The following is an 18,523-nucleotide window of genomic DNA, read 5'->3' as shown; positions in this document are numbered from 1 at the left end:
CTGAAAATGTAACGTTAGGTCTTCTCTCCCCAAACTAGGCGATGGTGGCGGGGATCCAGCAGGCGCATGCTGAGCAGCTGGCCAACATGAGAATCCAGGACCTCAAAGTCAGCCTCAAGCCCCTCCATTCTGTCAACAACCCCATCCTTCGCAAGCGGAAACTCCTGGGGTAAAAGCATGCAGACAGTCAAGTAGATTCTAATGCACATTGCAAGCTCAAAGTGGTCACTGCAGGTGGTGAAATGGGCTCGGAGACATCCAGATCTAAGGGGTCCCAAACTCACCAATTTGGCCATGCTATCCCACTGAGGGTTGGAAAGGTGCGGTGCAGGGCTTCTTTTGGGCTGGATTATTCTATGGAGAGGCTTTTGGGTTGTGTCCTGGGACTTCCCTTCCTTCTTGTCCTCCCTTTCTTCATTCCTTCTCTTTTTCCTTCTTCCTTCCCATCCTCCCTTTTGTCCTTCCTTCCTTCCATCACCGGGCAGCCAGTCCTTCTAGCAGGGAGTGCTAGCATGCAGCCCTCAAGTTAGAAAGTTTGCTCATGCCTGCCCTAGAATGAATTCATTTTAATTGCCTCGCTTCGATGTTATGGAATCATAGGGGATGTAGTTCTACAAGGCCTTGAGCCTCTGCTAAAGAATGCTGATGCCACACCAAACTACACATCCCAGGATGGTAAAGCATTGAGCCATGACCATTTAATTAGAGGTGATGTCGGTCAAAGAGGAGCTCCATGTGCTCCTGAAGCAGCTTCCCATTTGGCTTTGGCTCAGCACTAAGATGACTGTATGATGTGAATCTAACTCACATCCTCAAAGTCTTTAGCCAAAAGAGATGAGCATTAGATTCAAGTAAAGAGGGTATTTTGAAGAAAAAGGGCACCAGGGGCTCATCTTCCCTCCTCTCTGCTTCCTTCCAGGACGAAGCCCAAAGACAGCGTCTACATCCACGACCCAGAGAACAGCAGCGAGGACTCCAATGTGGCGCTGGAGAAGCTCCGCGACGTCATCGCCCAGTGCATCCTGCCGCAGGCTGGTAAAGGTCGCCATTCACAGACATGTTGCTTTTTGGGGGGAAAGGGGGGGGGGGGTAGCCAAGTTGACCTTAGTACAGGCATGGGCAAACTTCTGCCCTCCTGGTGTTTGGGACTACAACTCCTACAATTCCTAACAGCCTCAGGCCCCTTCCTTTCCCCCCTCAGCCACTTTAGCAGCTGAGGGGGAAAAGGAATTGAGGTTGTTAGGAATTGTGGGAGTTGTAGTCCAAAACACCCAGAGGGCCGGAGTTTGCCTATGCCTGCCTTAGCACCTGGGCAAAGGGAGCACCAGCCCTTTATTAAAAAGGCATTTCAATGTCTTAGCCACAGTTATCTACTTGAGCTGGGATGGAATGCAATTTGAGAGATTCAGAGTGCTCTGTGGACTTGGGTTGTTCTTTCCCCTCCTGGCATAGAATTCTCCCCGCCCTGTCTCCCTGGGCAGTTTAATGTGACTCAATGCTGATCAAGCTTGCCAGTTGCAACACTTACATTTGCTTCAAACAGACAAAGGGTTCTTTCCCCCACTCTGGACGATAGATAGATAGATAGATAGATAGGCAGGCAGGCAGGCAGGCAGGCAGGCAGGCAGGCAGGCAGGCAGATTTAGATAGATATGAGGGTGGGTCAAAAGGTTTTGCCTCCTACATCATAAAAATGTTATGAATGAACATATAATAGTTGCTCAAGATCATAGCCTGAACTGTCCTCTATGCAAAACTACCATTCAATATAGTCACAATCAATTTGGACACATTTGCGCTGTCGTTTAACCCAGGCATTCAAACCATTTTGGAAAAATGCAGGGTTTGGCCTCATGACATATGATTTTAAAGCTGTTTGAACATCATTCAGGTCATTGAATTTGAAGCCACGTAGATTGTCTTTCAAAGGTCCAAAAAGGTCAAAGTCAGAAGGGGCCAAATTGTAAATATCCTTCAAGCGATGATGGATTTCCTTAGGTGCACAACCTTCTTTGGCCAGAAATTCAATGACAACCCTTTCTTTGAGCTTCAGATTCATGGTTCTAATCAGTCAATCGGTAAAAGAAAGGACCATATCAACAGAGTAAGGTGACCTCCATCATATCATGCATAGATAGTCCAGTAGCTGGGAAAGAAAGAAAAGTTACAGCAATGGAGGCATTACTTTTTTGACCCAGTCTTGTATTTCCTGTTTAATTTTGCGGTGCTTACTTTGAAAATAGTTGTTCTACTCCAGAAACTTTGTTTTTGTGCCACTAACTATGTTTTATTGGTTGAGATTCCATGAGATATTCATTGAAAAACTAGAGCAAAGTGTGCTGCACAATGTCTTTTCCATGTTTTTATGATAGAACCAATTAGGACATGACATTTATAACCCAGGAACCAGAATTGTGTTACATAGTGTAATCATTGCAAGGAACAGCAGCCATTGCTTGCAAGGACAGATTGAAGAACCATGTCTTAACAAAGAATCCTAGAGTTGGAAGAGACCCCCAAGGAGGATCCAGTCCAACCCCCTTCTGCCAGGCGGGAAAAGACAATCTAAGCCCTCCCGACAGATGGCCATCGAGCCTTATAGACATTTGAAGGTTAATGGAGAAAAATAGGACTAAAGGATGCTAGAGTTGGAAGAGACCCCAAGGGCTATCCAATCCAACCCCTTTCTGCCAGGCAGGAAAAGCACAATCAAGGCACCCTTGACAGATGGCCACCCTTCTTCAAGGATGTAACCCAGGCATGGGCGAACTTGTGAGCTGCATGTTATGCCAGAGCAGGGTGGGCAGGCCGGGAGGGAGAGGGTTCTTCCCAAGCCCCCTCCCTGCCCTTTCCTCCTCTTTCTCTTCTTTTTTGGAGGCAAAAAGTGAAGGAAAGACGGGGAATGTTTGGATCCCAAAAGGGTTGGCCTTGGTCAGGATGAGATGGTGGACAGGTGAGAAAAAGTGTATTGATTAGACCCAGTATTACCTACTCCTGATATAGAATCCTAGAGCTGGAAGTGGCCCCCAAGAGCCATCCAGTCCAATCCCCTGCCATGGAAGATGGCACAATCAAAGCACTCCCGAGAGACAGCCTCTGTGGAAAAGCCTCCAGAGACGAAGACTCCAGTACACTCTGAGACAGCCTATGCCAATCTTCAACAGCTCTTACTCTCAGGAAGTTCTTCCTAATCTTTTTAGTCAAATCTCTTTCCCTGCCATTTGAACCCATTGCTCCCTTGTGTCCTGGTCTCTAGAGCAGCAGAAAGGAAGTTTTGCCCCTCCTCCTCAATGGGAGGGATACCCTTTTAAATCTTGAAACATGGTTGTCATGGATTGTCATACGTTTTCCAGGCTGTCTGGCCATGTTCCAAAACATGCCACAGATATATAAAGCCCATTTTCCTAGTTTCCAACAGACCTCACAACCTCTGAGGATGCCTACTATGGATGCTGGCAAAACGTCAGGAGAGAATGCTTCTAGAACATGGCCATACAGCCCAGAAAACTTACAACAGCCCAGTGATTCCGGCCATGAAAGCCTTCGATAATACATGGTTCTCATGTTCCCTCTCTACCTTCTCTTCTCCCAGCTAAACATCCCCCAGGAGGAAAGGAGGAAGGAAAAAGAGAAGGAAGGATAGGATGGTGAGAGAAAGGATGGCCTGCGAAAAGAGCCCAAGGGGCTACATCTGGCCCCCAGGCCTGGGTTTGCCCATACCTGATGTAACCTGTGAGGATTGCTCTTGTGACTTCTTTCTCTTTTCTGAAATAGGTGAGAATGAAGACGAGAAACTGAATGAAGTGATGCAGGAAGCCTGGAAGTATAACCGGGAGTGTAAATTGTTACGAGACACACTCCAGACCTTTAGCTGGAATGGTAAGTACAACTATGGAACACAGGCGAGAAAGAGGACATATTTTATTACTTTAGAGAAAGTTGGATCCAATTAGCTTCAGTCCAGTCCATCATTTCCTCATGTTCTCATATCCTGCTCTCTTCACAGTCTCAGGGTGGGGTGCAATCATACCAATGTTACCAATATGAAAGCAGTAAGACATAATCAAAAGAGCCTTTTTAAATGCATGGTTTCCCTGCTTTTAGGGTGGCTCCTGAGTTCCTAACTCCAAACACCATAGCTCTCCTTTTCTTTTCTTTTTAATTGATAAATCAAACCATACAATTCACCATGCTGGACACAAGGTGGCAGGAAACGTATAACAATGCATATACAATGCCTCCACTAAGACTGAAAAATCCACTAATTTGAAGACCACTGTGAAGTTATTGCATGAATTACAATGGAGTTTCTACTGGGACCAATAGTTAAGGCTATTTTTCTTTCTTTCTAACTATTACAAGGAAATTCACCTTTTATCATTTACAAACAATGATACTAAGATTTGTTGCTATTGCTCTCCTTTTCCACTCGTTCGGAAACTAAGCCAGCACCTCTCTTGCCTTGTAGGCAGAGGCTTTGCGGACAAAGTCGACAGGCTCAAACTGGCCGAGATTGTGAAGCAAGTCATCGAAGAGCAGACCAACTCCCATGATTCTCAATAGCCAGTGCTGGCTATTCTCAACTGCAACTATACTACCCCCACCCCCATTTTTTTAACCCTTTCAGAATCTTCCTTTACAACTGTAAAAAGAAAAGAAAAGAAAAGGAGTATTTTTTAATGTAAATTAATAAATCCTTATTTCATGAATTTTTTCCACGCAGCTCGACAAGATGCTGTAAAGATGTAGATAACAAGAATCACTGGTACTGTAATATTTAAAAAAAAAACTCAGCTCCTCTAGATGTGGACATATATATATTCATGGATATGTATGAATATATAGGGGTATATATATTCATATGTGTGTGTGCATATATGTCAGAACATATAGAGCTATCAATGCATATATATAGATATATAGAGAGATATATAAATGATTTTTATGTACCATTGAATTTCTGATTCTGTTCAATGGGGCAAATTAATACCAATCGTGTTCTCTTCCATAACCAGATACGGTTGTCCCTCTCCAGCAGCCTGTATGGAATGGCACCGGCCCACAACAGCGAATGTTTCTCTATTTCTATTTACATACTTGATGTAAGAACCAGAGGGATGGGAACAGCATGGTTGTCCCTCCCCCTTGTCTTCCAAGGCAGCCTCAAGGTAGTCCGCTCTCGGCCCTTTCTGCCTCGGGTCTTCCGGCCTTCCATTGCAAGCCTTTGTTCCCGCTTTGAGGACTGGAGACCATCCTTTATAGTCTGGAAAGTGCAACTTTTCTTGTTTCTCTTACTATCTCTGTTGGCAAAGAATTTGTACCTAAGTCTCGTCTTCTATCTTTTGTTTTTCAAGTCAGCCCTCTGGGCGGTTTTGGTGCCCTTTAACTGCTTTTGGCAAGAACTTTGGATTTGTGGGCTTCCTCCACCCTCTATTTTTACAGTTCACTTACTTCCATGTTTTCTTGAGCTGTACCATCTCATGTCATCCATGTTTGGTTCTTCCTAGTTGCCGTCTTCCTGCGGATGGTGGAGGTTGTAGTACAAGCCAGATTCCAAACTACTTGGAGATGAGGCTTTTTTTTAGTTTAGTCCACATGTGTCAAACACAAGGTTCACGGATCGAATCCGGCCTGCAAGGCTTCCAATGCCAGGGCAACATAGTTGCATTTATACAATCTTACAATGTTTTGAAGGCAACCATAAGGCTGACGTGGCCCTTGGTGAGAATGAGTTTGGCAGCCCTGGTTTAGTCCTTTGTCACTGATCTGTTTGAGATGAATGAGCCAGTAAAATGGCTGAGTTTAGTACCCCAACAGGTTGGAACAAGGGGGACTGAGGCATAAAAACAGGCCCCGTGTCTCACCTGCAGTATGTTTGCATTAGCCGAGACACATGCAAGGAAGCTTCTTTGGAGGTGCCCTCAGAAATAAAGGTGTTGATTGGGACAAGCGATATTTTTTTTTCCTTCCCAGTTGCAGGAAAGGTCGAGTGGGAAGCACAGTCTCTCTGCTTCGATGCAAACTATACAAGCCAAAATATGGCCTTAGGTTTGTCCATGGAAAGTGAATTGCATTGCCAGCATATCAGCAGTTTGGGCCTCTGGACAAGTCCAAGGCTGCTGGTACTTCTTCCATTCTTGTAGCATAGATACCTCTGTTAACAAAGTCAGTGTGTTCCTGAATGTAAACATTAGGCCCCAAAGGCAGAACAAAATCACAGGAGAAGACTAGGGTAAGAGTTCTATACCCTCAAAAAGAACAGTTCAGTGCTAACTTCTTTCTCATGCATTTGGAGTGAAACATCCGGGTCCGGGAAGTCTTCCATAAGTCACTACAGAAGCCATTTGAAGACTGCTTCCAGGAAGAAACTTTTCCTTCCCACTCACCACAACTTTTCTTTCAATTCCCAGTTTGGTGGCTATTGCTAACCTTCCAGATCAACTTTTTAAAACGTGCTGATGAGACAGGCTGGCTTGTTCTCCGCATGCCTTTCAGTTTGCTGTTCATGCTTTCTCAGGGTTCTAGGAGGCAGCTGCTCTTTCCTTGGCCTGTTATAGGTTGGCACACTACAACTGAATCCTCATCTTTCTCAGCTTAGGCTTTGTTTACATGCATTTCCAAGTCCATTAAACAGTCGAGGGCTTTCGGCCCACCCTTCTTGGCATGGCTTGCATATGTTTCCCTGATCTTACAAAACAAGCAAACACTGGCACCCCTTCCTCTTGAAAATGCCAACAACCCCATCAAGGCAACGTTGTGTTCCATGGTTATGTGTGAACAGAGCTTTGCTGCTTTGTTGACTGTGGGCAGGGCAGAAGCAGCATGCCTTTCTGAGTCTTCTCTTGATCAGAAGGTGCTTTTTAGGGCTGGGCAGGGAAATGGGATGGTGCCATTCCAACTGACTAAGGTCTACCCATTCCACTAAGGGGATACATTAGAGAGCAGGCCTCTAGAGAAGCTCTTCATATGGCTCTTCATATGGCCACCTTTCTCCGGTTGCCCATTAGGGACAACAGAGAGGCCATCATGGTTGAAGAGCACCAGTTTTGCTGTAGGGGAAGATACTACAAGGAAAATAGGATTTCTCCCTTGGGAGGCAATCTTTTCTGAATATACCTGATAGGTATCAGCTTCTTCCAATTACTGGCTGTCTGAAAATGCATTTTGAGTTCCAAGGCAATGTTTTCTGTGTTTTATTTTCCCTCTTACAAATTCTGCTGCAGCGCACCTTTGGAGGAAGAGTGCTCTGCTGACTTAGAAGTGGCATGAAAAACTGGTTTATCTTAGGGCTTTTTTGCAAGAAATGCTGGCACATGTCCAGGGAGATGAATTTGAGAGTGGAAAGGGCAATGCGCCTAGCGCGTATCCATTGTTGACATCCTGCTGTTCTGTGTTTAATAATGATAATCCAGCCTTGCCACCCTGATTGTGTGTTTCCTTATTTTCCCAGTGTACTCTTCTGCCGTATCATGGTTTTGTTTTGCTTCTCCCCCCCCCCCCACCTTTGAATCAGTATTATATAAATGTAAATATGATGCATTGGTGTAAATAAATTTTACTAAAATTTAGCAAAGCTTTGGTCTCATTCGTATTTGTTAAAGAATATTCAGGTAGCACCAAATGGGCAAAACAGGCCCAGGACAACTCTAAAGAAGCCTTGAACAACCTTAAGAAACATAATGACTGTCCTACATGTCTGCTAGATGTGACCCTTCTAACCGCCAACTGGTCATAAGGGCAGGTTTTTACGCTACCAGCACATTCAGGCTAAAAGAAGAGATAACAAGTGGGTTGTTTTTGCAAGGCTTCTTAAGAGGAGGTTTGCCATGGCCTTCCTCTGAGGCTGACCCTGGGTGAGAACCCTGGTCTCCCAGAGCTTCAGTTCACCTCTCAAGCTGCTACACCACATTACATCTCACAGTCAAGACTAATCCTGAAGCTATTTGCCACCATTGCCTTCCCCTGAAGCTGACTGTTTAACTTTCCCAAGATTATCTAGTGTGATTTGTAGCCAAGGGGGGACTTGAAGCCTGGTCTCCAAAGCTGCAGCCCAACACTCAAAACCATTAGGCTGTGCTGGCTTTTGCAGGCTCTGGGCCACATCAGCCCTCAGGAGATCTTAATAGGCTGGACCCATACTCGCACACACAAACAAACAAACACACATTTAAAATGTTTGGCTCTCAACATTCAGAAATGGGGGTCATTTTTGCCATATTTTCAGCCCCCCTCCCTCCAAGCCATTTTAACTTAGAAGACGTCGAGAAAGGACATTGTTTGTCAGTGGTGGATAACTGAAACTGCAGATCTAGGGGTTGTTTTGTCTAGGAGGTAAGATTCTTCCAATGTGGAAGAATCACACCTTGCATCTCTCCCAAACAGATTTTGGTTGCTACAGGTCATACTATGCTTCAGCTAAAAGCAGAAAGCAGTCTACCAAAGACCCACTAATGGCCGTTCATTCCTCTCCCTTCCCTTCCAAGGCCTGTGGAATGTTGCCATTCAAAAAAGCCAAAGAAACGGCTCCCTGGCTGGAATTTCCCACCACAGAAGGCATCTTGGGGGGCAGCATCTGGAGCCAAGCTCTGTCCGTGCCCCTTCGTTTGCCCCATCTTCATCCCCGTTGGTACATTTAACAAGACTGGTCATAATGTGGGACGTTGGGATCAGGTGTCCTATACAACTCTCCCTTTCCCTATGATGAAGGACTTGGTACGGTCCCTTGAGTGTCTCCAAGAACCCTTGGTGATGCAAAGATTGTACCCATTGGTCCAGGACGTTGGTGGGGCTCACAGCGGACGACATTTAGACAGGGAAGTGACCCCTTTCTGATGCTGGTGAACGGAGCGTGTCTCAGTTCCCTCCCAGTTGAAAAACTTAAGACAGAATTAGTGGAGATTATCATTGTCAGTTGTTTTCTTGGGTGTTGATGAGTCCTAAAGAAGTGATCTGGACCCAACTTGAGACCTGTGCTCTTCCACTCAGGGTCCCCATCCATCACTCTTCTTGGTGTCATTCAAGCCAGGGACCATTGTCTGATAACAAGTGGGACCAAGACTGATGTGAATCATGGAGAGTGGTAGCATAGGCACCAGGAACAGGCTGGTTTCCCAACTGGGAGCCTGTCTTGTCTTGCTGGAGTTAATCTTTCCCATCTCCAGCTCTTTTCCTCCTGAAACGCACACTTCATATGAGGTAATCATCCCAAGGCGGTTGACCGCAACTGCTGAAAAAGACAAGGAGGATGACCATGCTTATATCATCAAGGCAGCAAGGAAGAAGTATATCATTCGACTAAAGCCCAAGATGCACTTTCCTGTTCAAAACTTTTCGGTGTTCACATACGATTCCCAGGGGAAGCAGATTGAGAGCCAGCCCTACATCCCTGGGGCATGCTACTACGAAGGGCATGTGGAAGGCTTCATGGATTCGCTTGTCGCTCTCAGCACTTGCAATGGTCTGAAGGGCTACCTGAAAATTGGCGACAAAGATTATGGGATCAAGCCTATTAAGGATTCCTCCACATTTCAGCATCTTCTCTATCTCATGGAAGACTTGGAGGCCAACTCCTCAGGATCTGGAATAAGAAACCAAGAGACAGATTGGCAGGCAGAACCCAGAAGAAGACCAAGTAGATCTCCTGGAAATCAGCACCAGAACCCCACATATCCCAAGTACATTGAGATCTATATTGTGGTGGACCATGCCATGTTTCTCATTGAATCTGCCAATGAAACTGTAGTGCTCCACTTAGTTTTGGATGTTCTCAACATAGTGGATGCGCATTATCGGCTCCTCAATACGCACATCATCATCATGGGGTTGGAGATTTGGACCAACGGCAACTATATCAGTGCTAGCAAAGACATTGCCACTGTGCTGAATGATTTCAATGCCTGGAGATTAGCGAATCTCGCCAAGTTCCCGAATCACGACACGGCCCACTTGTTCTTTCACCAAAACTTTAGTGACAGCTTTGGGAAGGCCTTTCAAAGTGAGATCTGCAACCCAAAGCTTGCGGCGGGGGTCCAGGCCTATGTAAAAAGAGACATGCTCCTCTTTGCCAAGGCAGTATCTCATGAACTTGGCCATCACTTGGGGCTCGTCGACGATGACCACACCTGCTTCTGTGGTCTGTACCAAGGCTGCATCATGAGTTCGTATCACAGCGCCGTCAGCATGTTCAGTAACTGCAGCATTAACACTTTCGTAGAGCTTGCCCTCCGCAGGAAGTTGGAGTGCCTCAGGAATGTCCCCCACAATGTAGAGGTTGTCAAGCGTTGTGGCAACAGTGTGCTGGATATTGGAGAAGATTGCGATTGTGGGGGTCCAGAGAAATGTAGTGAAGACAAGTGCTGCAATGCTGACTGCACCTTTAAGGGAAAAGCCACATGTTCCACTGGACCCTGCTGTAAAAATTGCCGGTATCTTCCCAGTGGGCAAATCTGTCGGGCCAAGACCAGTGAGTGTGACCTTCCGGAGTACTGCACTGGGGACTCGCAGTGGTGCCGCACTGACCTTTATGTGCAGGATGGGACACCGTGTAGCGAGCAGGCGTCCTTTTGCTATGAGAAGAAGTGTTGGACCCACAACTTCCTATGTGCCAGAGTCTTTGGCGATCAATCTCGAGTGGCTCCGGAGAGCTGTTTCCGCGCGCTGAACACTGCCGGGAATGCGATTGGCAACTGTGGCGGGAACCGCATCCGAGATGAATATGTGAAATGCAAGATTAAAGATGTCCTGTGTGGTCGGATACACTGCGTCGACATTCAAGTTGTCCCCAATGACATCAAATATATGAAAATTGTGCGGGTGGCGCTCGCAAACACCCAGTGCTGGAGCATTGATTACCAGGGTGAAGTCGATCGCTATGACCTCGGTGTGGTGCCTGACGGCACGATGTGCGGCCCCAAAAGGATCTGTATGAACCGCACCTGTGTCCCAGCAACCATTCTGCTGTCGCAGTGCAACCCAGAGAAGAAATGTAGTGGCCGAGGCGTTTGCAACAATAACAACAATTGCCACTGCAACGTGGGCTGGGCCCCTCCCTTTTGCAAGTATTGGGGCACAGGGGGGAGCATTGATGGAGGATTCCCCTTAATGTCCTGGAGCATGTCCCTGGTGAGGTACACCTTTGGCACCATCATCCCGCTGGCATTGCTCTCCATCGCCGCCATCACAGTCATTGTGCCCAAACTGTGGGCAATGATACCTAAATTTGCCCAATGGTTGGGATTCAGATCTAGAACTATTAAGATCTCTCAAAGCAGTATGATAGAGAGCACAAAAGACAGGGATATGACAGCAAACGTGGACCACATGGGCTTTGCCATTCCCTGAATAAGACCAATCTAGGTCTTGACTGACCTGGACAATTCACCTTCCAAAGCATTCATGCCAATGCAGTGGGAAACCAGACCCATGCAGTTATATCCATAGTCTTTGATTTTGGGATGAAAAATCCTTGTAATGTTGTATTTGTTGGAATAAATCTTCAAACTTGTCACATTGGCAAGGGAGAGAAAAAAGAGATAAGAGTGTGCTGAATTAATGTCATTGTTTGGAAGTCACCTTCCATGCTCTTGTCAACCTGACAGATCAATTGTTGTTCCAGTTCAATATTTAGTCCCAAGTAATGTGGGATACTCCTCCATGGATCCCAGTAACACAGATTTGCACCTTGTATGATTTAACTTACAAACTTGTAAAAGTTACTTTTTGAGGACCACAACTGTCAGAACTCACCCCCCTCCCACCCCCAGCAGAATGGTACTGGCCATGCCTATAGCCTTAAAAAGTAACTTTTTCATCACCCATGAACAACTAAAACATGACGCTGAACTAGAAATTAGAAGACTTTCTACATCTTTTCCCTGTGGCCAAACAGAAAGGTGTTGCAGTACTGCAGCTCCCACCAGCCCCACCAGCACAGGCAATTGTTAAGAATGTGCCGAGTTGCAGTCCAATCCCTAGGCCCACTGAAACCAAGACGCTTCATCAAGCTCCAAGAAACTGAAGACTTGTGCGCATTTCTCTTTTCTTTTACTGTAAAGCAAGAAAAAAACAAAAAGAATACTCTCCTAGGCCTGTTTCAGCATATTGGAGACGTTCCATACAATCCTTCAACAACATCACAACCAGTTTGTCCCAGTTCCTGGAAAACACGCTAGGCTAGAGAGTGTGTTTATTTTTCCTTGCCTCCGCTGATTCCTTATCCATTTAATAAATAAGATGTGTCAGTGAAACAGAGAGGGAGGGAGGAAGAGTTTATACCTTCCTCGGGCTTGAGTAGTGCAGGTTTCACCTATCCTTTCAAGGTGCATTGTGCAAATATACAGGATGAAACGAGTCCTTCCTGCAACAATGAAGCTGGAAGGGACCAAAGAAGTCCTCTTGTCCCTCCCACAGCGCAAAGCAAGGCCCATTGTGCAGGACCTGCATGGCTGTGGCCTCCTTCCGGGCAGGATGAGTAGTGAGAGAACAGACTCACACCGGTCAGCTTGGAGAGGCTTGTTGGGCTTCCTGCTCATAAGACGGTGGAGGCCGCCTTGGCGCCCCCCTGGGGCTCGGCTGGGAGCGTGCTGGCATAGAACCTCTTCTGGGAGCGCAAGAGCGGCGTCTGCGTGTCAACATCGCGGCAGGCCTTGCGCTTCATGCAGCGGAACATGTGCTGGGTCCAGCCGTAAACTGCGCAGTTCAGGAGACCCTGGGAAGATGCCGTCAGGGCCTGCGGAGACAACGGGCGAGGGCTCGAGAACAGTGGTGCCCAACATGTGGCCCTCCTATTGTTTTGGACTTCAGCTCCCAGAATCCCTGGGCAAACTAGGAGTTGGAGGCCCAAACATCTGGAGGGCCACATGTTTGATGCATCTGGTTTAACAGAAACTAAGACTAGCCCAACTTAGCATTCAAGATGTCTTGCCCTGCTCTTTCCTCTACACTGGGACGCACGACATTTTACATCAAATTTTACATTTATAGCAGAGCATAGCAAAAATCCATTTCTCCTGCACCTAAATTCAAAAGGAGAATAAGGGAGGTGCAGGGGATGTCATCATCCTGCAAAGCAAAAAGTCCTGGAGCTTCACCCCTCTGGTCCCTGGTTCCACTACATCATCATCATCATCATCATCATCATCATCATCATCATCATCATCATCATCATTTCTTACCCACCCCTCCTCATGGCACGAGGTGGGTTACAGCAGAATTAAAACACATAAACATTGTACAAATTCTACAAATATACACATTTCTATACAATATACATATTCAAGCGTATTTAGATAAAATATAAATTCAAATACACAGAACAGAGATGAAACACAAGACACATGTTTAAAATCCATGCTTAAAATTGCTGATATTAGGGACCCCAAAATGCCCCATGCTGTAGTTAGGCAAACCATGATGCTAAGAAGCAAACATGGGAAAAGTAGATTTATGTATGTGACCATTGCAACTTTAACGACTCGTGCAACTATTGCGCACTGCAGAAATATTTCAGTCCACATGTGCAGTGCAACTCATGCCTGCATAGGTCATGGACAGGATGCCAGCCAGAATGGATGGCCTCATTCAGGGAGAACACTGACGCCATCAGCGGTCTTGGGGACTCCAAACAGCATTGCACATCAAAGCCTCAGCCTAACCACAGTCCCTTTGAAGACTAGTATTTGTGGGTTAGGGACACTTACCTCCAAAACCCAAAGCACCATGTACAGGCTGATGTTATTCACAGATGTCACTTTGACGACTCCAAGGATAAAGGCTGTGGGAAAAGAGAAGAGGAGGAGATGAGGAGCAAGAGCAAAGAAGGAACGGGATGGTAATGCAGCCTGACATCCCTCTGGCTGGACAGCATCAGTCTGTTCATTTCAATTCTAGGGTGGAGCAATGGGGGAAGAGAGCAAAATTGGAAGCACTGCCCCCATATTAAACTTCGATCTCCTCAAAGGACATTTTTTAACCTCTGAGACAACAAATGAATAAATTTTAATGGAAACCCAGGCTGGGATCCTTCCTGTTGGTGACTTAAACCAGTGGAGGTACTGGTAAGAGCATTGTGAAAGGAGGAATCTCACGGAGACAGCTTCCTCACTGATCAGCTGCAAGGGTGTGCCTTGGTGCCAACCAGGTGCTGCTCTGGGCTCTGAAAAAGACATCAGGCTTAGGCTGGAGGGCAGCACTAGCCCATCCTTCCTTGGTTAGGCCAGGACACCGGCACAGCACCGAGAAGCATCCCTGTGGCAAGAGCAGTGGAGGGTCTGGAAGATTGCTGGAACAACAGTAGAGATAATTGGGCCAAGATTTACATTGGATTTAAGTCTCATTTTTTTTGGAAAATGGAAACCTTCATAACCTTTTGGAGATTTTATTATCTTTGGAAAGGTATGACCTTGTTAGAAGTCATAACCTTTTGAAAAATGATGCATAACCTTTTGGGAAAATGGAATTCATGCAAGGCAATTAGGTTTCTCAGCTGTTAAACTGATGTACCTAGGTATGTCTTTGAACTGTTAGGGACAAAGATATGCCAATGCACAAAACACACACATATTCAGCAGGGTTTCAGAAGTGTTCTTTTAGTTGCCCATACACCTGGGGACCCACAGGTTGGAAATCATGCTCTCAAGAGACAAAAATAAGTAACGTAGTTGGTACACTCACAAACTTCATATATTCAGCATACAGGTACTTTGCATATCAATCCAGTTACAAGTAGATTTGAAATAGTTTCACTGTGTAGGTAACACAGGGCATGTTTCTCATAACCAACAGCCCATAATCTAAAGCATCTCTCTGTTCTGAGAGTCTAATAGAACTGCTGTCTAGACTGAAAGTCTAAGCATACTGTTTCTAAAATGCCCTGAACAAGCCCAGACCTGATCACATGGTCTGCAGCCCATCCCACAACGAAGAGTTAAGGTAAAATTGCATACCAATACACATACATACAATACAGTGAGCAATCTGAATTATATACATAACAAAGAACTAGTGGACGCTTGAAGAAGGTTGCTATTTCCAACATATTTTCCTATCGCCTTACTCTCCCAGAACCCTTACAAAACCCTTTTTGGAGGCACAGAGGAGAAACAAGTCTTGCAGTCTGCCCCTAGCCTTCCGTACCTGGGCCCCAACAGCAGAAGAACACTACCGGGTACAAGATCACACCTTGTTCCACCATCTTGATCATGGCCCACTGCTGGTCGCCAACATAACCTGTCGCACTCACAAACCTCTTGTACAAGGCTCTAGCTCGAATGAGTAGGACCTGTGGGAGACGAGAGGAACTCAGCAAGCAAAAGCCCTCCAGAAAGAACATCATATTCTAAATATCCCCTCCCCTGAACTGCAAGCTCCTGGGTTTCATAGGAAGTTGCCATGGCAGTTAAAGTGGAACGGTAGCACTCTAATAATTCTGTCTCTTCTCTCCCTCCAAGAAACCCAGCTTAGATAGGCATACCACATGCTATGCAGTCACTCCTTACGGAAAACGAAAAGGATGCCTTGCAGAGCTCCCACCAGTTTTGGGGCCCCACGTATTTTATTATTTATTTTATTTCGAACATTTTACCCTGCCCTTCTCAACCCCTAGGGGGACTCAGAGCGGCTTACAATTGGCAACAATTCAATGCCGCTTCATAAAATACAAATAGCAAACATAACAATTAAAACCATGAACATTAAAATAAAAGTCTAATGTTACTTGGAGGATCTGTTCCTATGCCTCTTACCAAGATCACGAGGAAGCTGGCTGCATACGAAACAAGGAAGACACCAATGCTGTAGAAATACAAAGTAGAACAGGGGGGCCGCTGGGGGCTGCCGAGCTCGGTATGCATGAGGAGACACCTGGAAGGGGGCAGGAAAGAGGGAAAGACCCAAGCAGGAAATGTTACCTCTTTCAAACTTCTCGATCTTGGGACCAAATTTGAATGTCTAGTCATGTTTTTGGACTGCGATACTTCATAAGGAAGAGGGAGGAGGCCTTGTTTTCTGCTGCCCTGGAGACTAGGACTCAATGGAGCCATGGGTTCAAATGACATGAAAGGATATTCCACCTGAACATTAGGAAGAACTTCCTGGCTTTTAGAAGAACTGTTTAGCAGTGAAACTCTCTGCATCGGAGTCTGGTGGAAGCTCCTTCCTTGGAGGCTTTAAACAGAGGCTGGATGGCCATCTGTCAGGAGCTTTGATTGTGCTTTTTCTGCATGAAGGCAGAGTGGGGTTGGACTTGATGGCCCTTGGGTCTCCTTCAACTCTATGATTCTATGATTCCCATTTGCCACCTAAGATTGAAGCTTGGAAAAGTATTGAACTGATGAACTGTAATTAAAAGTTGCTGAACTGCTGACCAGAGACAAATGATTAACTCTTGGTGGAAAACAACATGTTTACATTACCAGAGACAATGGCTCTTTTGAGTTAAGGAAGTCAACACAATGATTCCTTATTTAATTAAAACCAATTATCACTTAAGAAGAAAAGCTAATACCTGTCTGGAACTGGTGGAGTCAGAATGTTTTAACCGGGAAACACCTGTCACTCATTTACAACTGTTTGGAATAACATTAGCAGAAATATGGTATCTAAGAGACACTTTACTGTCCAACAATTGTGGCAGACCAAAGTCTGGTCCACCCACCTCTTTCTCCAAGGGATGGAGGAAGATGGTATATTCGCAGAATAGCAGGTTTCCAGGTAACACAATTTGGCCTACTTCGGGGTCTCTTTTCCAGGAGAAGGAAGAAGAGATGGTAATGTATGCATGATGATGAGTGAATGTTTATATCTGTCTGAATGCCGAGTAAAATATAATTCTCCTTTGTTTGTGTAACCAATGTAGTAAATAGAGTCTGTGTATGTCTACCTTCTTTCTCTGTATTGCTCTGTGGAATACTCCGTCTCAGGAGAATGAAATAAAAGAACCTTTTTTATGTGTTGTCAAAGGCTTTCATGGCCAGAATCACTGGATTGTTGTGAGTTTTCCGGGCTGTCTGACCATGTTCCAAAAGCATTCTCTCCTGATGTTTCACGCACATCTATGGCAGGCATCCTCAGACGTTGTGGGGTATGTTGGAAACTAGGCAAGTGAGGTTTATATATCTACTAGCTGCCCTCTGCCACGCGTTGCTGTGGCCCAGTCTGTTGATCTGGAAAATAAAGTAATTAGAAAGTGTTGGTTTCTAATATATGTAATTTCTTTATGCTTGTGGGTAAACAGTATTTCTTGCTGTTTCTTTGTCAGTGCTGATGTGGAGAGTGTCTGGTTTGCCACCCTGGAACATGCAACATATCATTATCCTTCTTAAAGGGTCCCTTTCAAATCTATGATACTATATCTGTGTGTGTGTGAATAATATCTCTATCTGTCTGTCTGTCTGTCTGTCTGTCTATCTATCTATGGCTGGATGACTCTTTGTCAGGAGGACTTTGATTACGTTTTCTTGCCCTGATGAAGGGAGTTGGATTGGATGGCCTTAAGTATTTTCTGATGGTCATGGGGGTTCTGTGTGGGAAGTTTGCCCTGATTCTGTCATTTGTGGGGTTCAGAATGCTCTTTGATTGTAGGTGAACTGTGAATCCCAGTGACTACAACTCCCAAATGTCAAGGTCTATTTCCCCCAAACTCCATCTGTGTTCTTATTTGGGCGTACTGAGTGCTTGTGCCAAGTTTAGTCCAGATCCATAATTGTTCGAGTCCACAATGCTCTCTGGATGCAGGTGAACTACAACTCTCAAACTCAAGGTCAATGCCCATCAAACCCTTCCAGTATTTTCTGTTGTTCATGGGAGTTCTGTGTCCCAAGTTTGGTTCAATTCCATCACTGATGGAGTTCAGAATGCTCTTTGATTGTAGGTGAACTATAAATCCCAGCAACTACAACTCCCAAATGACAAAATCATAATTTTTTAAGTGATGGTCACTCCTTGTGTTGTGAGACGTTTTGTTGCCAAATTTGGTGTGATTTCGTTCATTGGTTCTTTTGTTTTTAAGGTACTCATTATGCACAGAGCATATATATATATATATAGAGAGAGAGAGAGAGAGAGAGAGAGAGAGAGAGAGAGAGAGAGAGAGAGAGAGATATGGATGATGTCCAGGGAGGGAGACATCATTGTTGGAGGCAAGTGGGAATGTTGTCATTGGCCCGCCTGATTAGCTTCAAAGCATGGCTGCTTCCTGCCTGGGGGGATCCTTTGTTAGCTGGCCCTGATTGTTTCCTGTCTGGAATTCCCCTGTTTTCTGAGTGTTGCTCTTTATTTACTCAGCCATAGCAGGGCACTTGATGAACCAACCTGGTCACAACATATTATTTGAGAACACAGAAATGCTGGGCCACTCTAACAACCACCATGTCAGACTACACAGAGAAGCCACTGAAACCCACAAGAATGTGGACAATTTCAATAGAGAGGAGGAAACCATGAAAATGAACAAAATCTGGCTACCAGTATTAAAAAACCTCCAAAATCAGGACAGTAAATAAAGAGCAACACTTAGAAAAGAGGGGAA

General features: G+C 45.4%; 2 protein-coding genes and 1 pseudogene across 4 annotated transcripts in view; 2 read left to right on the top strand and 1 right to left on the bottom strand.

The window, feature by feature from the left end:
- MAPKAPK5 (MAPK activated protein kinase 5) overlaps positions 1-7,573 on the top strand; it is a 39,333-nt gene extending 31,760 nt beyond the window's left edge. Inside the window, exons 11-14 of one of the 2 annotated variants that reach the window (XM_060786065.2) lie at positions 39-169; positions 920-1,035; positions 3,775-3,879; positions 4,469-7,573. In XM_060786065.2, coding sequence (XP_060642048.1) covers positions 39-169; positions 920-1,035; positions 3,775-3,879; positions 4,469-4,563 — 447 coding nt within the window. In that variant the 3' untranslated portion in view covers positions 4,564-7,573. Of the gene's footprint in view, positions 1-38; positions 170-919; positions 1,042-3,774; positions 3,880-4,468 lie in introns of both variants that reach the window. The other variant, XM_060786064.2, reaches the window with a different exon arrangement.
- The window catches only part of TMEM116 (transmembrane protein 116), a 37,897-nt gene continuing 24,157 nt past the window's right edge, over positions 4,784-18,523 (bottom strand). For both annotated transcript variants that reach the window (XM_067473078.1, XM_067473079.1), the window contains 4 exons: positions 15,741-15,858; positions 15,133-15,277; positions 13,698-13,771; positions 4,784-12,727 (listed from right to left, as the gene is read on the bottom strand). In XM_067473078.1, the coding sequence (XP_067329179.1) occupies positions 12,527-12,727; positions 13,698-13,771; positions 15,133-15,277; positions 15,741-15,858 (538 nt within the window). In that variant the 3' untranslated portion in view covers positions 4,784-12,526. The remainder of the gene's footprint in view (positions 12,728-13,697; positions 13,772-15,132; positions 15,278-15,740; positions 15,859-18,523) is intronic.
- Positions 9,061-11,393, top strand: LOC132781530 (disintegrin and metalloproteinase domain-containing protein 21-like; annotated as a pseudogene).

This window comes from Anolis sagrei, chromosome X (assembly GCF_037176765.1).
Source record: "Anolis sagrei isolate rAnoSag1 chromosome X, rAnoSag1.mat, whole genome shotgun sequence".
NCBI lineage: Eukaryota > Metazoa > Chordata > Lepidosauria > Squamata > Dactyloidae > Anolis > Anolis sagrei.
This window is presented reverse-complemented; position numbering and strand designations above follow the sequence as displayed.